This window comes from Sciurus carolinensis, chromosome 2 (assembly GCF_902686445.1).
Source record: "Sciurus carolinensis chromosome 2, mSciCar1.2, whole genome shotgun sequence".
NCBI classification, from domain to species: domain Eukaryota; kingdom Metazoa; phylum Chordata; class Mammalia; order Rodentia; family Sciuridae; genus Sciurus; species Sciurus carolinensis.
This window is the reverse complement of record NC_062214.1, coordinates 52246034-52266339: the sequence shown is the minus strand read 5'-3', so window position 1 is coordinate 52266339 and position 20306 is coordinate 52246034. Positions and strand designations below refer to the sequence as shown.

At 37.3% G+C, this 20306-nt stretch overlaps 1 protein-coding gene across 3 annotated transcripts in view; it reads left to right on the top strand.

Moving 5' to 3' along the window:
• Adamtsl3 (ADAMTS like 3) overlaps positions 1 to 20306 on the top strand; it is a 347565-nt gene that overhangs the window by 244738 nt on the left and 82521 nt on the right. For all 3 annotated transcript variants that reach the window (XM_047534772.1, XM_047534782.1, XM_047534791.1), the window contains exons 17-19: positions 564 to 693; positions 19424 to 19616; positions 19731 to 19910. In XM_047534772.1, the coding sequence (XP_047390728.1) occupies positions 564 to 693; positions 19424 to 19616; positions 19731 to 19910 (503 nt within the window). The remainder of the gene's footprint in view (positions 1 to 563; positions 694 to 19423; positions 19617 to 19730; positions 19911 to 20306) is intronic.

Genomic DNA, 20306 nt, shown 5'->3' with positions numbered 1-20306 from the left:
TGTACCCTTTCTCAATGGAAATTATTGCTATTATTTTTGTTAGTAATCAAAATATTACTAATTATAGTAAAAGTGGAGAACAACTCAAATTATAATGAAAAAAATTGAAAGTTATACATTGAATTTAGCACATATGAAATGATATAGAGAAAATGTTGTTCTTTAGCAGCTGGTATGAAAATTCCTCTTGGGGAGACTCTTATACATTATGGGAAGGAACATTGTAATGATTCTTTTGGAGGGACTCCTGGTTCAAGTAGGTTTAGATGCAGGTAAGCCTGAGTGTAGATGGAGAGTCAAAAATGAGTGGGCCTGGGGGAGAGGTGACTGAGCTTGAGAGGTGACTGAGCTTAAGAGGTGAATGAAGGCTTTCCAAAGATGGGGAGACTTTGGGTGATGTCAAGGTGTTTGCTTGTACTCATGCCCTGAAATTCAGCCTACAGCCCCATGATGTAGTCAAAAAGGCAGCTACTGATGAATGAGAAAACCCAAGACCTTATTTTCTTTCTCTCCACAAGAGGCTATTCTGTGTCATTTGCATTTTTTTTCTTTCCATCCTCCAGGCCATCAAGAAGCCATAGCAGTGTGCTTACACATCCAGACCCAACAGACAGTCAATGACAGCTTGTGTGATATGGTCCACCGTCCTCCAGCAATGAGCCAGGCCTGTAACACAGAGCCCTGCCCACCCAGGTATGTGCTGCCTTGAGCTCCTGGGGTACACTGTGTCTGGAGGGTAACACCCACCCCTGCAGAGAAAGCCAGCTGTGCATAGCAACTCAAGAATCACGTAGGTAGGTTGGCTAAGCCTGCTTTAGAGCTCTCTACTCTGCTCAAGTTATGCTCTGACCTGATTCTTCCAGAGATGCTCAAATGCAGCCATGCTAGCAACAGTCCTCTGTAGCATCAAACATGAATGAACAAAATAAACTGACCTGCTTCTAGGAAAACCAGGTCACCAGGTTATTCTTTTCCTCCTCCTTCCTGTCTCCTTTCAGGCACTTCTTCCTCTAATGCCCAGGATCTGAGGTAGAGTTAGCACTGGTACACAGTGGGTGTTTAATCTCTTTCTGTCAGGTGACTGAGTGATCTCCTATTTGTTACATAGGACTCACATTGACATTACCTTTCCTGTTGACTCATCTTGTATCTCAAATTGTGCATTGTAATGTTAAAGCACCCAAATAATTGGTGAGGGTGATTTCTTTTAGGTCTTCTTGGTCTAGAAGGTTGACCTTAAAAATTAATCTGCTTCCTTGTCTAAGTCCTTGTATAATACTGGGTAATGTTATCAGAAGAGGTGCAGGCTTTCCACATGTTCCTCTGTCCCTGGGAGTTGCTGGCTACAGATGATTTTGATGCACCATCAGTTTGTTACACAAGAACTTTCTGAATCTAGACTGAAAACTCTTTTTTTCTCCTTTTTATGTAGACCAGTCCTCTGCAATAAGAATTAGTTGCTAAATATGTATAATCCTCTATAAACTGTTCCATCACCTCCCCTCTCTTTGCCAGAATCACTTCCCTGCCTTTAGTAATGATACTGCCCATTTGATGGGCTGCCTTTATTTGCCAAAGGCAGCGTTTGCTACATTATGGATTCTAAATGACTGAGGAAGGTTATAATATTCTATATTTATTCAGGAAGTAAATTGTACCTCTAGAATTCCCTTGACCCTTCTGATTTTGATTCTTTGAAATCATTGGCTAAGATGTCTATGTGATGGCATAAGTGTGGTGAGGAAGTATTAAATGAATGAGGCCACCCTAAACATTAGACCCTCACATCTTGGAGATGGGCACCCTTTCCTTAGGAGTCTTGCTTTCTAACTTGCAGAATCTCACGAGGGGGCAAGTTCCAGTCTTGCCTGATCCTTGTGAGACTACACCTGTAATGAAATGGACACAATATTTTGTGTTCATTCCCATATTTCTGACTTTGATGGTAGTCTAAGGAAATACTGGGAACTTCTCGGCTTGTGTTAGAGCCATGTTGCTGTGCTCAACTGAGATGATGCAGTCAAGGTGGTGATGCAGCATGGTGGTCAGTGGTATGGGAACCTTTAAAAGGCAGGACCTAGTGGGAGGTCCTTTGGTTGTTGGGGAAGCTGCCCTCAGGAGGGATTAAGGTATTCTTCTGTGACCCCTTGGTGTAGAGAGTTGTCATAAAAACCTGAGCCTGACCCCTCCCTGCCCTCTGGCATCTTGCCTTGCTCCACGATCCCTGTTCCTCTGTGAGCTCCTGCCATTGCCATCTACCATAGTGGGATGCAGCTCAGATGCCCTCACCAGAACTGAGCCAGTATAGGCACCATGCTTCCAAAACTCTGAACTAAATCTCTTTTCTTTATAAAGTTAGCCTCTTCCATTTTTTAATAGTGATATAAAAGTGACAGTTGTACTTTCTGAACAGAATAAGGAATGAGCAGACATACAGGGCATACAGGGAGGGAGAAAACATTAATTTTATTTCTCAACATGTTTTCCCATGAAATTGGAATCATGTACTACATCATTCTGTAAATTGTTACCCTAAAACTGGAGTTGGGAAGGGGCAGGAGGCAGATGTTCAATAGACAGAAACATAAATCAGTATATAACTTAAATTATAACAAATGCTATAAAGAAAAAAAAAATCAGAGTTGCAAGAATAATACAAGAACCTAAAATAGAGTAGTGGAACAGGGTGGAGTGTGCAGGTGTTTGGAAAAGGCCTCTTGAGGAGCTTATTTAAGTCAAGGCCAAAAAGGCGAGTATGAATTGGCCAGAAATGTAGAGGAAAGAGTGTTCTGGGCAGAGGGAGGTGTATGTGCAAAGGCCCTGAGGAAAAAAGGAGATCTGTATGTTCAAGGAACAGTTTGGAAAGGAAATCAGTGTGTCATGAGATGAAATCAGACATGAGCAAGGACCATGCCCATTTGGATTTACCCCAGAGAGTCAGTGGGAAGCCATTGGAGGTTTGGAGCAATGAAGCCATAAATCAGTTTTACATTTTTGAAAGATTACTCAAATCCTGAAATGGGAAGAATAAGGGTGGAGATAAAAAGATCAATTACCAGTTTTTTAAAAAATTGAACTAGGTAGCCAGCCCACCACAATTCATCTGAATGTCCTGTTTAAAGCCTGCCTCCATAGGAATCTATAAATCTTATGTTTTCTTTTTTATGTGATACCAAAAATATCCTTTATCAAAATAGTTTCTATGTCTGGTACAACATAAATACCATTATGGTATGGTAGCCATAAATACCATTGCATCTTTACTGTGTTTTCCAGAAATTCTCAGAAGATAATATTGCTTTTTACATTGTGCCCCCTGAGCATCAGCACTCTGCCAAGGGGTTTTTAAGGATTCCATGATACGTAAATCCTTTTCTAAGTACAATAAAAATTTTAAAACAGTAAAGTGAACTTGCTAATTACTGATATCTATGTTATATTAGGTGTTTTCCTGTGCAAAAATGTGAACATCACCACCCTCAGTAGCCTCTGCTTGGTGAAAAGTAGCTCCTCTTCTTCATATTAATAACCTCACCTTCTTTCAGAAATATGGTAATGAATCAATAATGAGCAAATACTCTTGCTTTCTGTTTATGAGAACTGAATTTTGGGGTTTTAGAAAGTTTGTGACTTATCCATGAGCACATAGTAAATAAATAGTATATACTACAAAGTCAAACTCAAACATAAAACTTTTCTCATTAGATGACATCTAGTCCCAACTCTGCCTCTTCCAGATGGCGAAGAGGAAGGTGCAAGAGCCTGCCCAGTGAGCTACTGGCAGAGCTGCTCTCCTGGTTTGCAGCCCTTCACTGCCATTCCCTTTCTCTACACTACCCAGCACTCTTTTTGTGGAAAGATAACTATAAAAGAAATGGTTTGAAATTTGCACAGATTTTACATGGTGACTATAGTTTTGTTAAGCATGGAACTCTCATTGCCATTAACAAAGATGAGGGAAAAAACCATACAACCCTAGATGTTGAGGTGTATTATTCCAGATTGACCCCAGGCTTCTGCCCTGTTTCTAGCCTAAGCCATTGACAAGTGAGGACACGGGCAGAAGTAGACTAAGTGGCAACTAAAACAGAAAAGGAAAATAATGGCAATGTGAAAGGCACTTCAAGTGAGAATGATCGGCTTGTCACAGGATTAGAGGAGGTCCTGAGAGTCGTGATGAAACTCTCCATTTTATTTTTGTACAAGTATCTCTGGTAGACTCTTGCTCTGAAAGTGAAGACAGCCATAATGTGTCACATAATCTTTTCAGGAAAACAAGTCAAAATACAAAACAATTCTCAATTTGTTCTCTGTTCATTTAAAATTAATGTATATAGTTGCCTTTATAACCAAATTACATTCAACATAGGTTAATTTTATTTCATGATTTTTATTTTATTTTTCAAGTCCAAGTCCAAATCAAGCATTTTCCCCTTTTTAAAGTGAACTCATGGTAAGTGCCTTTTCCTGGTTTCATTTCTCTAATAACATGGACCTGGCATCCTTGACAATTTATTCCTCAATACTTTGTAAACCTGCCCTGTTCATTTCTAATGCTGCTGTCTTCATTCACATTAAACTGTTTCAGGAATTTAAATGAACTCCTGCCTCTCATCTTTCCTGCTCTGATCCAAATGCACATACGTGACTGTGAAGGAGCATGATCTTTCTAACTTGCAGAGTGACCATGTGAATTCCCCACATAAAACTTTTCAGTGACTTTCCTTTATCCATGGATTAAAATCCACATGCTTTACTTTGGTCTGTGGATTCGTTTTCTGGAGCTGTTGTAAAAAAGTACTTCAGATTACATAGCGTGAAGGACAGAAATGTATCCTCTTAGAAACCTGGAGACTAGAAGTCGTAAGACCTGTTGCAGGGTTGGTTCCTCCGGAGAGCTGAGGGAGAATCTTCTCTTTGCCTCTCTCCTTGCGTGCAGCTTCTGCATCCCTTGACTTGTGAGTGGCATTCTCCCTTTGGTTCCTTATCATTTTCCTTCAGTATGTCTGTGTCCAGATTTCCCCTTTTCATAAAGAGACCATTCATATTGGGATAGTAACCTCCTTTTCTTAATCATCTGTGAAGACTCTACTTCCAAGTCACAGATACTAGGACATTTTGGAAGGAAGTGATTCAACTTGTACCAGCATATAAATTCCTTGGTGACCCTAGATCTAACTCTTGAATCATGTTCCTGTCACCAGTACCACCTCCCTACACACACACACATACACACACACACACACACACACACACTCTTTTACCCTGAGGCACTTGCTTTGCAGCTATCATGAACTATTCACTATGACCCACACTCATGCTCAAACATGTCTTCTGGGCCTTTGCATATTTTGAGCCCTGTGCCTGGAACCTTCCTTTACCATGAAATGAGTTAATTCTTTTCCTTAAAAGGAGTCAGTGCCTCACTTCTTGCTGGTAAAATGAAATTCTACAGAATGTGAAATAGGATCTTCACCTGAGACATTTAACAGAGAGGAACTCTTAATGGTCAGAAGAGAACTGGAAATGGATCTAATGGGGACAGAGCCCCACTTTTGCTGCTCTCAGGAATGTTTGGCGGGGGTCCCTTGACTCTCTGGGCCTAGTTTCTTAATCTGAGTCATGAGGAAAACTATTAGACTTTCTCATTACCAAGATCCCTTGAGTTCCCATCTTCCACTTTTCAGTAGTTGTTCGAAGCTGCATTTTTCTCTCATATCTTCAAACTGCACCTAATCCTATTTCATTTTTCCTCATGTCCTCACGTGAGTGCAGATACTCCTAGGCGTACAATGGGGGCTACTTCCTGATGAACCCATTGTAAGTTGAAACTATTTTAAGTTGAAAATGCATTTAACACACCTCACTTACCAACCATCAGAGCTTAGCCACAGAGCCCACTGTAAGGTGCAGGTTGTTTCCCCTTATGATTTTGTGACTGACTGGGGGTTGCAGCTTGCTGTCCCTGCCCAGCATTGCAAGAGAAGATCATACCACCTGTTGCTAGCCCAGGAGATCTACATTTATTAAGTATAGTTTCGGTTGATTGCATATCACTTTCACCATCCTGAAGTCAAAAGCTCATTAAGCAAAACCAACCTAAGTCAGGATCCATCTGTAGTGTGATGTGGTCAGAGTTTGTTTTAGTTCTAAGAATGACAGCCTGTGCTTGACCCACCCAGGATACCTCAAGTGGGCTGAGTTTAGTTTGCAATGTTCTCCTTTCCTTTGCCAACCAAATCACAGAAAGATTTAATAGCAAGTCTAGAAAACTGTTCCTTTTTAAAAATTGGTACATTATTATTATGCATAATAGTAGGATTCATTATGCCATATTCATAAATGCACTAGCATAATTTGATCAGGCTCATTCCCTGCTACCTTCCCTCTCTCCTCCTTCCTCCCCTGATCTGCTTATTCTATTCTACTGACCTTCCTTCTATTATTATTATTTTAACTACTATATTATAATTATAATTATATATGTAATTTGGATTCCCTGTGGTATATTCAAATATGGACTTAGCATAATTTGGTAGATTTCATTTCCCAATACTTCCCTGTGCCCCTGTCTCCCCTTCCTCTACTTTTAAATCTTCCTATTATTTTCATGAGATCCCCTTTTTCAAAATTCATTCTCTCTTTCTCTCTCTCTCTCTCTCTCTCTCTCTCTCTCTCTCTCTCTCTCTATCCACTACCAGCAAATGGCATAATTGACATAATTTCATTCTTCTTTATGGCTGAGTAACACTCCATTGTGTATATATACTACATTTTATTTACCTATTCATCTGTTGACAGGCACCTGGGCTGGTTCCATAAGTTCACTGTTGTGAACTGTGCTGCTACAAACATTGGTATGCATGTATCACTATAGTATGCTGATTTTTGTTCTTTTGGATAAATACCATGGAATGGCATAACTGGGTCTTATTCCTTTCCTGGTCTTTGGAGGAGGAAAGCACACAGGTTTATTTGTGCATTGGCTTGTGGGCAGTATCCCTTTCCCTCCTCACTGCACCTCAGCAATTCTTACATACTCTCTTCCTCAGCAGTTTCTAGTCTCAGGGCTTCCATGCTAGGATTGATAGGGCAGACAATGTATTACAAGATTAAGAGTCTGTTTTTATGTGCAAGGAAATACTATGCCTCATTTCAAAGTTGCAAATTTAATAAACTTTTTGAAGGTTGAGAATTATATTGGAAAAAACCCAGGAGAGACAAAGATTTGATGCCAAAATAAAGGTAAGTTTACAAAAATGTTTTAGGTTCTAGAAACCAGTGGTGTAGGAATAACAGGAACAGGGGTTTGCATAATATTTTCCATACAAATATTTACTGACTCCAAGGGCAATAGCAGTAAAATATCACCCCAGGGTGAAACTTACCACTGAGATTGGGGTGGACAGCCAGTGGATCTTTATTTACCCAAAGGCAAATGCATTTGATGTATTAGCCTGAACTCTCCAAGGTGGGGTGTTGTATGTTTATTTGCACTTATGGGGTTGCTCCCCCTGGTCTATCCTACAACTGCTGATTGTCTGCTATTTATGGAGTTTGCTTTTTCCAGGAGAGAGCCCGCAGCTTGTAGAAACATGCAGGGTTACATAATGGTCCTGCTAGTCTAAAGACAGCCTTCTCTAACAGGACTCAACAGCGCTAGGGAGGAAGGGAGAAAAGCAAGAGTAAAGAGTGATGTTTCCATACCAACTCATTCCTTACCTCTTGAGTTTAAAACTCAGTAGTTTATTGTCTATAACTAACAAATTGTTACCCATGTCTTGAATAAAAATAGTTTTGCTTCCAGTCCCTTGTGATTCTAATTGATTCTTGTAGCTGTACATATCTTGAAAGATGATCATGCTGAAATTGTTCCAAATAATTTACATGTTTAAACTGAATTGTTTAAATAATAAAACAGAAGTCTTCTAAATATTTATGTAATCAGATTTTCATCAAAATATGATACAGATAGCTACTGTTGGTGACTTCTCTTACATACAAAGCAACTGGAATTTAGATATGATTAATAACTAAAGTCTTAACCAACTGATAGACTTCCAGTGAAGATGGTGTCATAATTTCACATTCTTCTCCAAATACAGATCACTGGTAGGTCCTGTATAAAAAGGGGGAAATTAAAATGATGTACCAAGGGCAAAAGCATGAAAACAGCTACCCAGGCCAGGAAAGGAATGTGTACAGTGGCAAGTAAAATTGAACCTCTGGTTTGGTGCTTGAGGTCCCAAGACAGCCAGGGCAATGTGGGTGCAGTTCTTAAGGGAGAGAAAAAGGGTAAGGGATGTAGAGAGAGAGAGAGAAAATCCCTCCCTTCAAATTGAGCCTACAAAGTGAAATTTCAAAGCACAGGAAGAAATCTAATATTAACTAAAATCATTCAAAGATTCAACAGTAGAAAGATTAATTCACTCCAGATGAAAGTAAAATGCAAAAACAATCCAGAAAAGACTAACCTAAAGTTATTAGGATTTTTGGAGATATAAATTAGTCAATCTTACCCACATAAGAAGTAGAAATTAATTACTCTCATCCACATTAAAATAGAAATTGTGAAATAGAAATAGGCAGAATATAGTAAGAATAAGTATTAAAAAGAAATTAAAAGTCAATGAAATAAAAGAATAAATTATAGACAATTAAAGAAAGAATTGGTGACTTGAGTATATTGCTTAGGGAATGAAATTAAAGCACAGAAAGTGAAGGATTAGTGGAAAGAAAAATAAGTTAAAAATATGGAGGTTATATCAATCAGAGGAACATGATATGAAATATGCTGCTAGCTAAAGCTTGAGAAAAGCATTTACTCCTAGGATCAAAAGAAATAACTGAAAACAAATCCCCACATACTTATGTAATAGTGACACTGCAGAAAAATCGGGAATAATAAGAAAAAACTTAAAATTTGCCAGACATGAGAAACTACATAAATAATTCATCAACATCTAGGGTTTCTAAAAGACAAGGGAATAATAGCTTCAAAATTTTGAGGGGAAATCATGACCAACCTAGAGCTAAACATAATAAAACATTATTTGAGGTATGTGAATGTGTACTTCCATTTCTAGTCATGTGATGGACTAGATATCCTGGTATCCCTCTGAGTAAACACATCTAAAATACTGGGTAAAATATGTAAAACACCACTTGACATGCAAAAGTAAGCTTGTAAGAAAGTAAGAGAAATCCTCAAATCAAAAACAAGCTGAAGCCGGGTGTGGTGGTGCATACCTGTAATCCCAGTGGTTTGGGAGGCTGAGACAGAAGGATTACAAGTTCAAAGCCAGCTGCAGCAATTTAGCAAGGCAGGTGAGACTCTGTCTCTAAATAAAATACAAAAAAAATGGTTGGAGTTGGCTCAGTGGTTAGGTGCCCCTTAGTTCAACCCCCCAGTACTAAAAACAAACAAACAAACAAAAATGTAACTTAAGCATGAGTTCAGAGTGGAAACCCCATGTTAAACTTGTACCTCTGTAGGACAGTTGTCAGTCCCCCAACATGGATTCCTTGTCTTTAACAGATTTTGTGTGGCAAGTAGACCAGTCCTTGGATCTCTGGAAGGTTTGGTATAGAATGATCCCCATACAAAGCCAGGTCTACTTAAGTGAAAAACAAATTTATAGGAGGGGGAGGGATCCATCCTATAAAGAGAGATTGCAGGGAAATTGACTTGACTTTGCCTCTGGGTGGAAAGAATCAGAAAGGGCCCCTTGACAATCTGAAAAACCACAAGTAGCCCTTCTTGTGGGAATGGGGTTTACATTCACTCTAACTACATGATCCAGATATTAGTTCACATTGGTCTTGACAGATAATACAAATCCTACTTGGAAGAACGTGACTTCTACTTAGACTTTATAATTCCCACAAAGTCCTAATGAGCATGAGCTCATCAATGTTAAAAAGACTCATGAAGAAACAGTGTGTGCAGTCAGGGGTGTGGCTCAGTGGTAGAGCCCTTGCCTAGCATGTGGAAAGCCCTGGGTTCAGTCCCTAGCACTGCAAAAAAAAAAAAAGGCAATGCATGAGAGTCAACAGGGTAGGGAACAGTAGAATCAGATACATCATATGGTGAAGTTATTGGGTACAAAAAATAAGCAAGGAACAATAAGCTATCAAAAATACCTGAAAGGGACTAGCGTTGTAGCTCAGTGGTAGCACACTTGCCTCACATATGTGAGGCAATGGGTTCGACCCTCAGCACCACATAAAAATAAAATAAATAAATAAAGGTATTGTGTCTGTCTAGAACTAAAAATGCTTTAAAAATATCTGAGAGTTTTTTTTTAAAGAAGTATTAGGTTGAACCCTGTGAAACTTCTAATTTGATCAGTCAAAAATATTTGTGTATTGAAGCCAGGTGTGGTGGCGCATGCTTGTAATCCCAGTGGCTCAGGAAGGTGAGGTAGGGGAATCATGAGTTCAAAGCCAGCCTCAACAACATGGTGGGGCCCTAAGCAACTCAGTTGAGACCCTGTCTCTAAATAAAATATAAAAAAAGACTGGGGATGTGACTCAGTGGTTGAGCCCCTCTGAGATCAATCCCTGGTACCAAAACAAAAACAAAAACAAAGCAAAAAAATATATATACACACATATATATATTTATGTATTGACAATTCATATGTTTCAATCTAACAGAATATTTAGAATTTTAAATTTAAATTTAAAACTAATGGACTAGTAAACAGGTAAAAAGAAAGAGAGAGAACTGATCTAAAGAAATTGCCAGTAAAGCACAGAGAGTAATGAGATTTATAAAATATGCACAAGACATAAGAGATACCAAGGAAATACTGAAGAAGTTTATCATTTATCTAAATGTAATCACAGAAAGAAAACAATAGAATTCAACAAGATAATTGCTGAAAATATTTCATTACTAATGAAAAATATTCATCATGAGTCTGGAGTCAAAGCAAATCTCAAACAGGAAAAATGAAAAGATTCATCCGAATACACTGCTGTTAGTTCTTAGAACTCCACAAAGAACATCTTTAAAATCAATCCACAACAGGAACAATAAAACTAACAATTTTCTTCTCATCAGAATAATGAAATATTATCTTTAAATAGCCAGAAAAAAATTGTCAGACTAAAATTAAAACCTTAGTGACACAATATTTTAGGAATTAAATAAGGATATTTTCAGATCATCATAGTATCTCCTTATACAGCAGGGGTCAGCACACTATAGCCTTATTACAGGGTTCTGTGAGGATTAAATGAATACATGCAAAGTGCTTTAAAAAAAAAAAAAAAACTGTGGGACTGGGAATATACCGCAGTTCATAAGAGTGCTTGGCGTCAAGCACAAGGCCCTGGGTTCAATCCCCAGCACCGCAAAAAAAAAAAAAAAAAAAAGGCTTTGTGCATAGTAGACAACCAATAAATATCAGCTACTCTTAGGTATTCTAGGTGAACAAAAACAGAGACTTTACTCTCACTAAAGACAATTTTGAGGAATGTTTTCATTAAGCAGGAAAATTATCCTAACTGGAAGGGCTGAGACATATATAAATGAATTAAATAATGAGCAAAGTTTATCATAAAGATGGTTAATCTTTTAAAAAAATTTTTGTAGTTGTAGATGGACAGTATGTCTTTATTTTTTCTTTTATTTCTTTACTTTTATGTGGTGCTAAGGATTGAACCCAGTGCCTTACATATGCTTGACAAACGCTCTCCCGCTGAGCTACAGCCCCAGCCCCAAATGGTTGATCTTTTAGAAAAAAATAAGTGTGTTCATTTTCGTGATGCCTTGTGGGCAGTCAGCTGCAGCAGGATGAAGCTGACTATCTCCTTCCCAGCCACTGACTGCCAGAAACTCATTGAAGTAGAGGATGAATGCAGACTTCCTACTTTTTATGAGAAGCACATAAGCCACAGAAGTTGTTGCTGACACTGTGGGTGAAGAATGGAAGGGTTTTGTGGTCCGAATCAATGGCGGGAACAATAAACAAAGTTTCCCCATGAAGCAGGGTGTCTTGTCCGTGACTGGGTTCGCCTGCTACTGAGTAAGGGACATTCCTGTTATAGAGCAAGGCGAACTGGAGAGAGAGAGCGCAAATCTGTTCGAGATTGCATTGTGGTTGCCAATCTGAGGGTTCTCAACTTGATTATTGTTAAAAAAAAAAAAAAAAAAAAAGGAGAGAAAGATGTTCTTATACTTACAGATATTACTGTACCTTGTCAACTGGGACCCAAGAGAGCTAGTAGAATCTGCAGACCTTTCAGTCCCTCTAAGGAAGATGATGTCTGCTAATATGTTGTTAGAAAACCCTTAAACAAGGAAGGTAAAAAGCCCAGGACCAAAGCACTGAAGATTTAGCATCTTGTTACTCCATGTGTCCTGCAACACAAGAGCCAGGTACTGAGAAGAATAAGGAAGAGGCTGCAGAATATGCCAAACGTTGGGCCAAGAGAATGAAAGAAATCAAAGATAAACACCAGGAACAGATTGCCAAGAGACGCAGGCTCTCCTCTCTGAGAGCTTCTACTTCCAAGTCTGAGTCCAGTCAAAAATAACAATTTTTAAGAGTAACAAATAAATAAGATCAGACCTTCAAAAAACTGTGAAAATCAGTAATAATATCTGATATATAGATTCGGAAAAAAACAATAAATATTGGCCAACATAACTATTCAAAGTTTGGAGTCAAAGTGCTATAAGCCCCTTGTACTGTGTGAAGATGGAAATGATTTTAATTTAATTTCATGGTTGTTAAATAGGCTCTTTAAAGTTCTAAGGCTAACTCTAAGAATTAAAAATAGTAGAAGGGAAAATAGAATAGTCAGGAAAAGCAATTCTAAACAAGAGTAGTGAATGAGTACTTCAAGATTTCTGAGAATTTTTTTTTTTTTTTTTTTGGTTCTGGGGCTTGAATCCAGGGTTCTCAACCACTGAGCCACAACCCTAGCCCTTCTTATATTTTATTTTGAGATAGGGTCTCACTAAAGTGCTTAGAGCCTTGCCTAAATTGCTGAGACTGAATTTGAATTCAAACATCCTCCTTTCTCAGCCTCCTGAGTCACTGAGATTACAGGCATGCACTACCACACCTGACTATGAGAAGTGCTTTCATCTTGAGCAACAGAAGGAAGGAGTGACGAATAATTCTAGGCTTTGTTATAAAACTTAGAGTTAATGAATGTTGCTGGGGTGGTAGCACCTACCTGTAATCCCAGTGACTTGCAAGGTTGAGGCAGAAGGATTGCAAGTTCCGGGTCAGCATCAGCAACTTAGCAAGTCCCTTAGCAACTTAGCCAAACCCTTTCTCAAAATTTTTCAAAAAGTGTTGAAAAGGGCTGGGAATGTAGCTCACTGGTAGAATACACCAGGGTTTAATCCCCAGTACCAAAACAATAAAAAAAAAAAGAAAAAAGAAAGTAAAGACATATTTATGCATGTTTAAATTTAAAGGTAAGTGGTAAATGAATAAAATTCAAAATTACTTATTCATTTTTTTTTGCATATGAAATGAAACCTACATTGTGTACAACCAGAGAAATGAAAAGTTATATCCTATTTGTGTACAATGAACCAAAAAGAGATAAAATTTTAAAAAATTTCTAGAATTAAAAAATAATACAAACTTTTATTTCCATATATTAACTAGGGCTCCTAAGTACAAGTCATATAAACTTTGGCTAATTTAAGCTAAATATAGATTTATTGGGAAAGATATTATGTGGCCCACAAGAATAACTGAAAGACTGTAGAACTAAGTTCACAAAAGACAGGAAATCAAGAGAGATTAGACAGAAGGAAAACACCTAAGGTCACACTAAGGTACTGTCCAGGTAGGTTTTTCTGGGTTCTGTGGCTGTTCCCATTACTAGACATTTCTTGAGGGTGCTCACTCACCACCATGTACCACTTCCACTCAGTGATAGGTCACTGGTCCCATCTAACTGCATGCCTTTGTGGATCAGTTAACATCTACTTCATGATGAGCAGATTTAAGTTAAATGGTCACCTGATGAATCATAGTCAAGTGTATCACTGTTGCCAGGTATTTAGTATCTAAAATGACCCAGAGTTTGATGACTGTTTTTTCATTTATTTATTTTTATGTGGTGCTGGGGATTGAACCCAGTGCCTCACATGTGTTAGGCAAGCACTCTGCCACTGAGCCACATCCCTAGCCCCTGGTGACTATTTTTTAAAGGAGCATTGCTCTACCTTAAAAGGATAAATTTAGCAGGGCATGGTGGGGTACACCTGTAATCCTAGCAATTAGAGAGCTGAGGCAGGAGGATCAAAAGTTTGAGGCCAACATCAGCAATTTAGTGAGATCCTGTCTGAAAGTAAAAACTATTAAAAAAAAAAAAAAGAAGAAGAAGAACCAGGGGTGTAGCTCAGTGGTAAAAACTGCCCCTGGGTTTACTCCTCAGTACCAATTTTTTTTTTTAAAGGGTAAATTTTATGGTATGTAAACTATACCTTAATAAACGTATTTTTAAGGAGCACCAGGCAACTGAGTTGTTTAATATTTTATTATGGTCTCATTTTCTTCTTCATTGAAGTTTTTTTTTCTCTAGAGTTGGTAATTGCTTTGATTTCTTATTTGCTTAATTTTTATGACCCTCTCTTTAACTTTTCAAAATCTTTTCCAGAGTTTAAATATCCTCAGTACAGTCACACATATCACATATTTAATTTACTTAGTGTGTTAGCACTGTTTTCATTTGAGTTCTGGTGTACTGAGATGATTGTTATATGTAAGAAAAATGTCTTTTTTCTTGTGTCTTTCTTTAACTGCTTTTTCTATTTTTCATAACAGAGGGGAACTCAATTATCTGTCTTGCTGTATTCTTCCACCCTCTTCCATTGCATCCTCCCTATACTTGACTTTTGGATGCATTTATTCAGATTAAGAAGGTGATTTTGAATATCTGTTAAAATTTAGCAAATGGTTTTCTACTTCCACTAAAAGGATCATATGATTTTTCTCCTATACTTTGCTAATACCTTACACACTGATTTACCAAAGTTGAACCAATTTTGCCTTCCTGGAATAAACCCAGCTTGGTCACTTTATCATTTGTATTGCTAAAATTTGGTTTAGGATTTTTATGTATGCATTTATGAGAGACATTGGACTAAGTGAATTGGAAGTTTTCCCTCTTCTTTTTTCTGGAGAGTTTATGTAAGATTGAAATTATTTATGCCTTAAATGCTTAGCAGAATCTCACTGAGAAAGTCATCTGATACTGGAGGTTTCTTTTAATATTTTAAATTATAAATTTAACTTAAGAACTGATAAAATTTCTCTCCATTTGTGTGTTTTGATAAACTGGGTTTTGTAGGAATTTTTTCAGTGTGTGTATCTTTGCAAATTTATAGATGGTATTTCTCATTATAAATTTGTACTCATTATTTTTAATGCCTTTAAGATTGTCCTTAAATTCCTAATATTGGTAATTCATACCTTCTCTCATTTTTCTTTCATCAGGGACTTATCAATCTTATTAGTCTTTTGAATACCCAGCTTTTTAATTCTCTCATTTCTATTCTTTACTGTTTTCTTTCTTCTATGTTCTTTGGGTTTGATTTCTGTATTCATGTTAACCTCTTGAAAAAGATACTAGATAATAGGATTATTAAAGTCAGTCTTTCTTTTATAATATATGCATTTAAGGCTATTGATTTGTTTCTCTTTGTAGCTTTACCTGAATTCTACAAATTTTGATATTTTATATTTTTATTGATATTAATTTAAAAATACTACCAGATTTTCATTGTGATTCCTTCTTTGGCTTAAGAGTAAATTAGAAGGTTATTGCATAATTTCAAATATTTGGGGATTACCTAATTCAGTTCCACTGGTCAACTATCTTAACTAGCTTAGGCTGCCTTAACAAAATATCATAGACTGGGTATTGTAAACAACAAAATTTTATTTTTCACTTGCCTGGAAAATCCAAGATCAAAGTCTAGCAGGGTCTGGTTATTGGTGAGTACCCTTCCTGCCTTTAAACATCCAGTTTCTCAACTTCTTGCTTTTTTTTAGGTGTTGATGGACCTTTATTTCATTCATTTATTTATATATGGTGCTAAGAATCGAACCCAGTGCCTTACACATGCTAGGCAAGTGCTCTACCACTGAGCTACAACCCAAGCCCCTCTGATGTGTCTTTTTATAAAGGCACTAATCCCCTCATAGCAGTCCTGCCCTTGTATCACTAACCCTAATCATTTCCCAAAGACCCCATCTCCAAACAGCCCTTTGGGAGATAGAACTTCAACAGGTGACTTTTGGGGAGACATAAACCTTTAATCTATAACATGTATTCTGTATTATTTTAATTTTTTTGTTAACTTGGTTCTTTATGCTTAGGATATATACTTTTATTTAGGATTTAGGACACATGCTCACATGTGAAATTTTTTTCTACATGTTTATCAGATTTGGTGCTCAGGTTTTGCTAGTTTCATAATATGCATTAAAATACTTTAATCTTCTACTTTGGAGAATGTAATGTATTATGGAAATTCACTTATTCCTTGAAACTTCGTAGAGATTTGACCACTAGAGTAGCAGGGTCCAGACCTCTTCTTTTCTCTAGTAGCCTTTAAAATCCTATCTTTATTTTGTATGTGAGGTATTTTCATTATAATATGCCTTGGTGTGGATCTGTTGTAATTTTGTGTACCTGATGTTCTGTAAGACTGTGGTAATTAATTTTCTATTTCATTTTTCAGGTTGGGAAATTTTCTGATATTATTTCATTGAACAGGTTGTTCATTTCTTTGGTTTGTATCTACAGATAGATACAATCCCTTCCTCAATCCCAATAATTCTTAAATTTGGTCTTTTCATGATATCCCATAATTCTTGGAGGTTCCATTCATGATTTCTTAACATCTTCTCAGTTTGTTCAACTTTATTTTCAAGATTAAATATTTTGTCTTCATTGTCTGAGATTCTGTCTTCCACCAAATCTATTCTGTTGGTGCTGCTTTCTATTGAGTTTTTAATTTGGTTTATTGTTTCTTTCATTTCAAGGATTTCTGTTTGTTTGTTTGTTTGTTTGTTTTCAGAATCTCTATCTCTTTATTGAAGTGTTCTTTTGCTTCCTGCATTTACTCTTTTAACTGTTTATTGGAGTGATCATGCATTGCCTACATTTGCTCTCCTATATCATCTTTTACTTCATGGATTATTTTAATTATGCAGATTCTAAACTGTATTTCTGTCATTTCTACTGCCATGCTGTCATTGGATTCTATTGAAATAGCATCTTGGTTTGTTAGGGACACTTTCTTCCCCTGTTTTTTCATATTGCTTCTGCATATTCCCCTCTAGCAGTGAAGACCGGAGGTACTGAAGTTTCCCCCCTGCAGGCTTATTGTGACCCTGCAGTTTTCCACTACCTCTCCTTCGAAGGGGAGATCAATATTAGCAGCATCCAATACAGAGAAAATGCAGCCCTGAACCAGATAGCCCCTATAAAGACTTTAACATTATTGTAATAAACAGGGTGAGTTCAATTATTATTTACAGTATTTCTAGTGGTAAATGAAGAGGGTGGGGAAAGGTGTAGAATGTGAGTAAATGTCGGTACCTGTCAAAGGGCCTCCAGTCTCCTGTAGGTGTCTCAGGAAGGGAGCGCCCTTCCAATGATGATGGCCACACCCTCAGGAATAATTCAGAATGCCTGCACCAGCTTCCAAAGACCGATGGTGCACTGAGTCAGCGCGGTGGCTGGAGCCGGGTGGGCGGGCGCAGTGTCTAGTGTCCATGGTGTCTGGCATCCGTCTGTGGTGTGTCCAGACCCCTTCTTGAGCGGGACTGCTGTGGTTTCCTAGAAAGTTATCTCTTTCATCAGTATTTTCAAATATATTGTTATATCTGTGTTCATATTAACATTTATCTTCTTGATTTGGGAGGGCTGGGCAAAACATTTTAAAGCACTCAAATTTTCCAATTGTATTTCTGTTCATTTTTCTTACATCTAACAGCTCATGCGTCACACATATTTAGACTTTTTATTCAATCTCTGTACTTTAATAAACATTGTATCTTCATTACAAAAATTTCCCTTCATAAATAAAAATTTTCTTTTTGTCCTATTGTTATTAGCTTGAATACTATATTTTCATTTTACCATTATGTATACAAATGAAAATTAGAAATGATTAAAACTGAAAATCACTTTTAGATAAACACTAATTTTTTAAGAGATCTGATTTGTTTTTTTCAGTAATGAGTGTTCATTATAATAAAATTCAGGAAAAAGTACAGGAAGGATGAAAAGAAAATAAAAATATCACTTATCACTTAACATTTTGATGTATAATTATGCACAATTTTACTGCATACATTTATAACTACATAAAATACAGGATTATTTTTATAGGCCATTTTATGATCTGCTTTTCTAATAAAATTATGTCATGAATGCATTTCAACGTCAAGAATTATACTTCCACTTTATTATTTTAATGACTTCTAGCATTGTACTCTCTGCATAGAGTACTTACTTTGTCCTTAATTGCTAAATATTTAGATGATCTTTTATTTTGTGAAATTTAATTTTTTTTGTCTTTGCTACTACAAACTACTCTGGAGCCAACATCCTTTTATGTACACTTTAAGCAATTTAAAATTTACCTCATGATCTATCTCTATGGTAACTAGTTAAAGAATTCATGTTCACTAAAAATTAAATATTCACAAATTAAAATGAACATAACATGTGATTTTTTTTAAACACCTTACATGGACAGAGATATTTTAAATGGTATTCTCTGGCTTGGTTCTGGGCGTAGGAAACAAGGCCCTCTCACATGGCTCTACTGGGTGTAAATTGGGAGAATCTTCCTTGAAGGCAACTTGGAAATATGTATCAAAAGCTACTGCCCTGTTTTTTCATTTTTACAGATGTTTCATGAGAAAACCTGATTTTTCCAAGATCTTATTGGAAGGAATCACATTATATACATGTTGTAAATCCAATCCTAACATAAAAGAATTTTCTTAGGGATATTCCAAATAATGAATCCAGGTGCCCTGAAGATTTCCTGAAGTGTGTTTTTGAGCATTTAAAATTTCTTTTGACACCTATATAAATCATTGTTGCCTTGAGACTCTACTTAAAACCAAACCAAGATTTTATTTTTGATAGATGGTGGCAGGGCAGGATGGGAAAAACTCTGCTTCTTTTCACTAGACCTTTCCAAACAAATAAGATCTTAAAACACTTCGCTGACATATCTGCCTTTTAACTACATTTCCGTATTTTAATTGCATACATTGATGGAGATGCCATTGCTGTGGAATTTTTATACAGTGTATAAAATCCAGAAGTGCAGAGAAGAACTTAAAATTATTCATGTTGACCGTTGGATCTTGTCTCATTGGACAATTCAACTTTCCCCACTTGGCTTTTTGTATAGGTGGCACATGGGCTCCTGGGGTCCCTGCTCAGCAACCTGTGGTGTTGGAATCCAGACCCGGGAAGTGTACTGTCTGCACCCAGAAGAATCTCCTGCACCTGCTGAGGAATGCAGGGATGAAAAGCCCCATGCCTTACAAGCATGCAATCAGTTTGATTGCCCTCCTGGCTGGCATATTGAAGAATGGCAGCAGGTATGGCAGACTGGTAACCCCATGACCTGCCTTGCTTTTGATGGTGAGGAGCCCTGCATTGCTTTACTATAAAGTGAGCTGAGCCCATTGCCTTACCTCTTCTTGCCTTCTTAGTGTTCCAGAACATGTGGTGGGGGAACTCAGAACCGAAGAGTCACCTGTCGGCAGCTGTTAACAGATGGCAGCTTTTTGAATCTCTCTGATGAATTGTGCCAAGGACCGAAGGCATCATCTCATAAGTCCTGTGCCAGAATAGACTGCCCTCCACATTTAGCTACAGGAGACTGGTCAAAGGTAAGGACTATTCTCAACTTTACAGTTTCTTCTTTTCTGTTCCTCCTTTGTTTCAGCCTCTAAATATTTCCTCTACAGAATCAGACCAGGACTGGTGTGAGATGAGCAAGGTTTTGAGGTTGCAAATTTAAGAAGGCACTCTCACTTGTGGGGTCACGGATAGGATCATGATCCAGGCTTGATCTCAATTAATCATTTTCAGTTTTTACACCATATTATTTAAACTGTTTTCATATTTTTCTGCCAAATCAATCCCTTCTTTTGGAGGTACTAGCATCATGGTATCTCAGGATAAACTCAAAATTAGTTTGGTTCCTTTCTTCCTTGTGTTCCCTTCTAGAATTATTTATACAAACCCTGTCATTTCAACTTTCTGAACATCTTCCATACTTTATA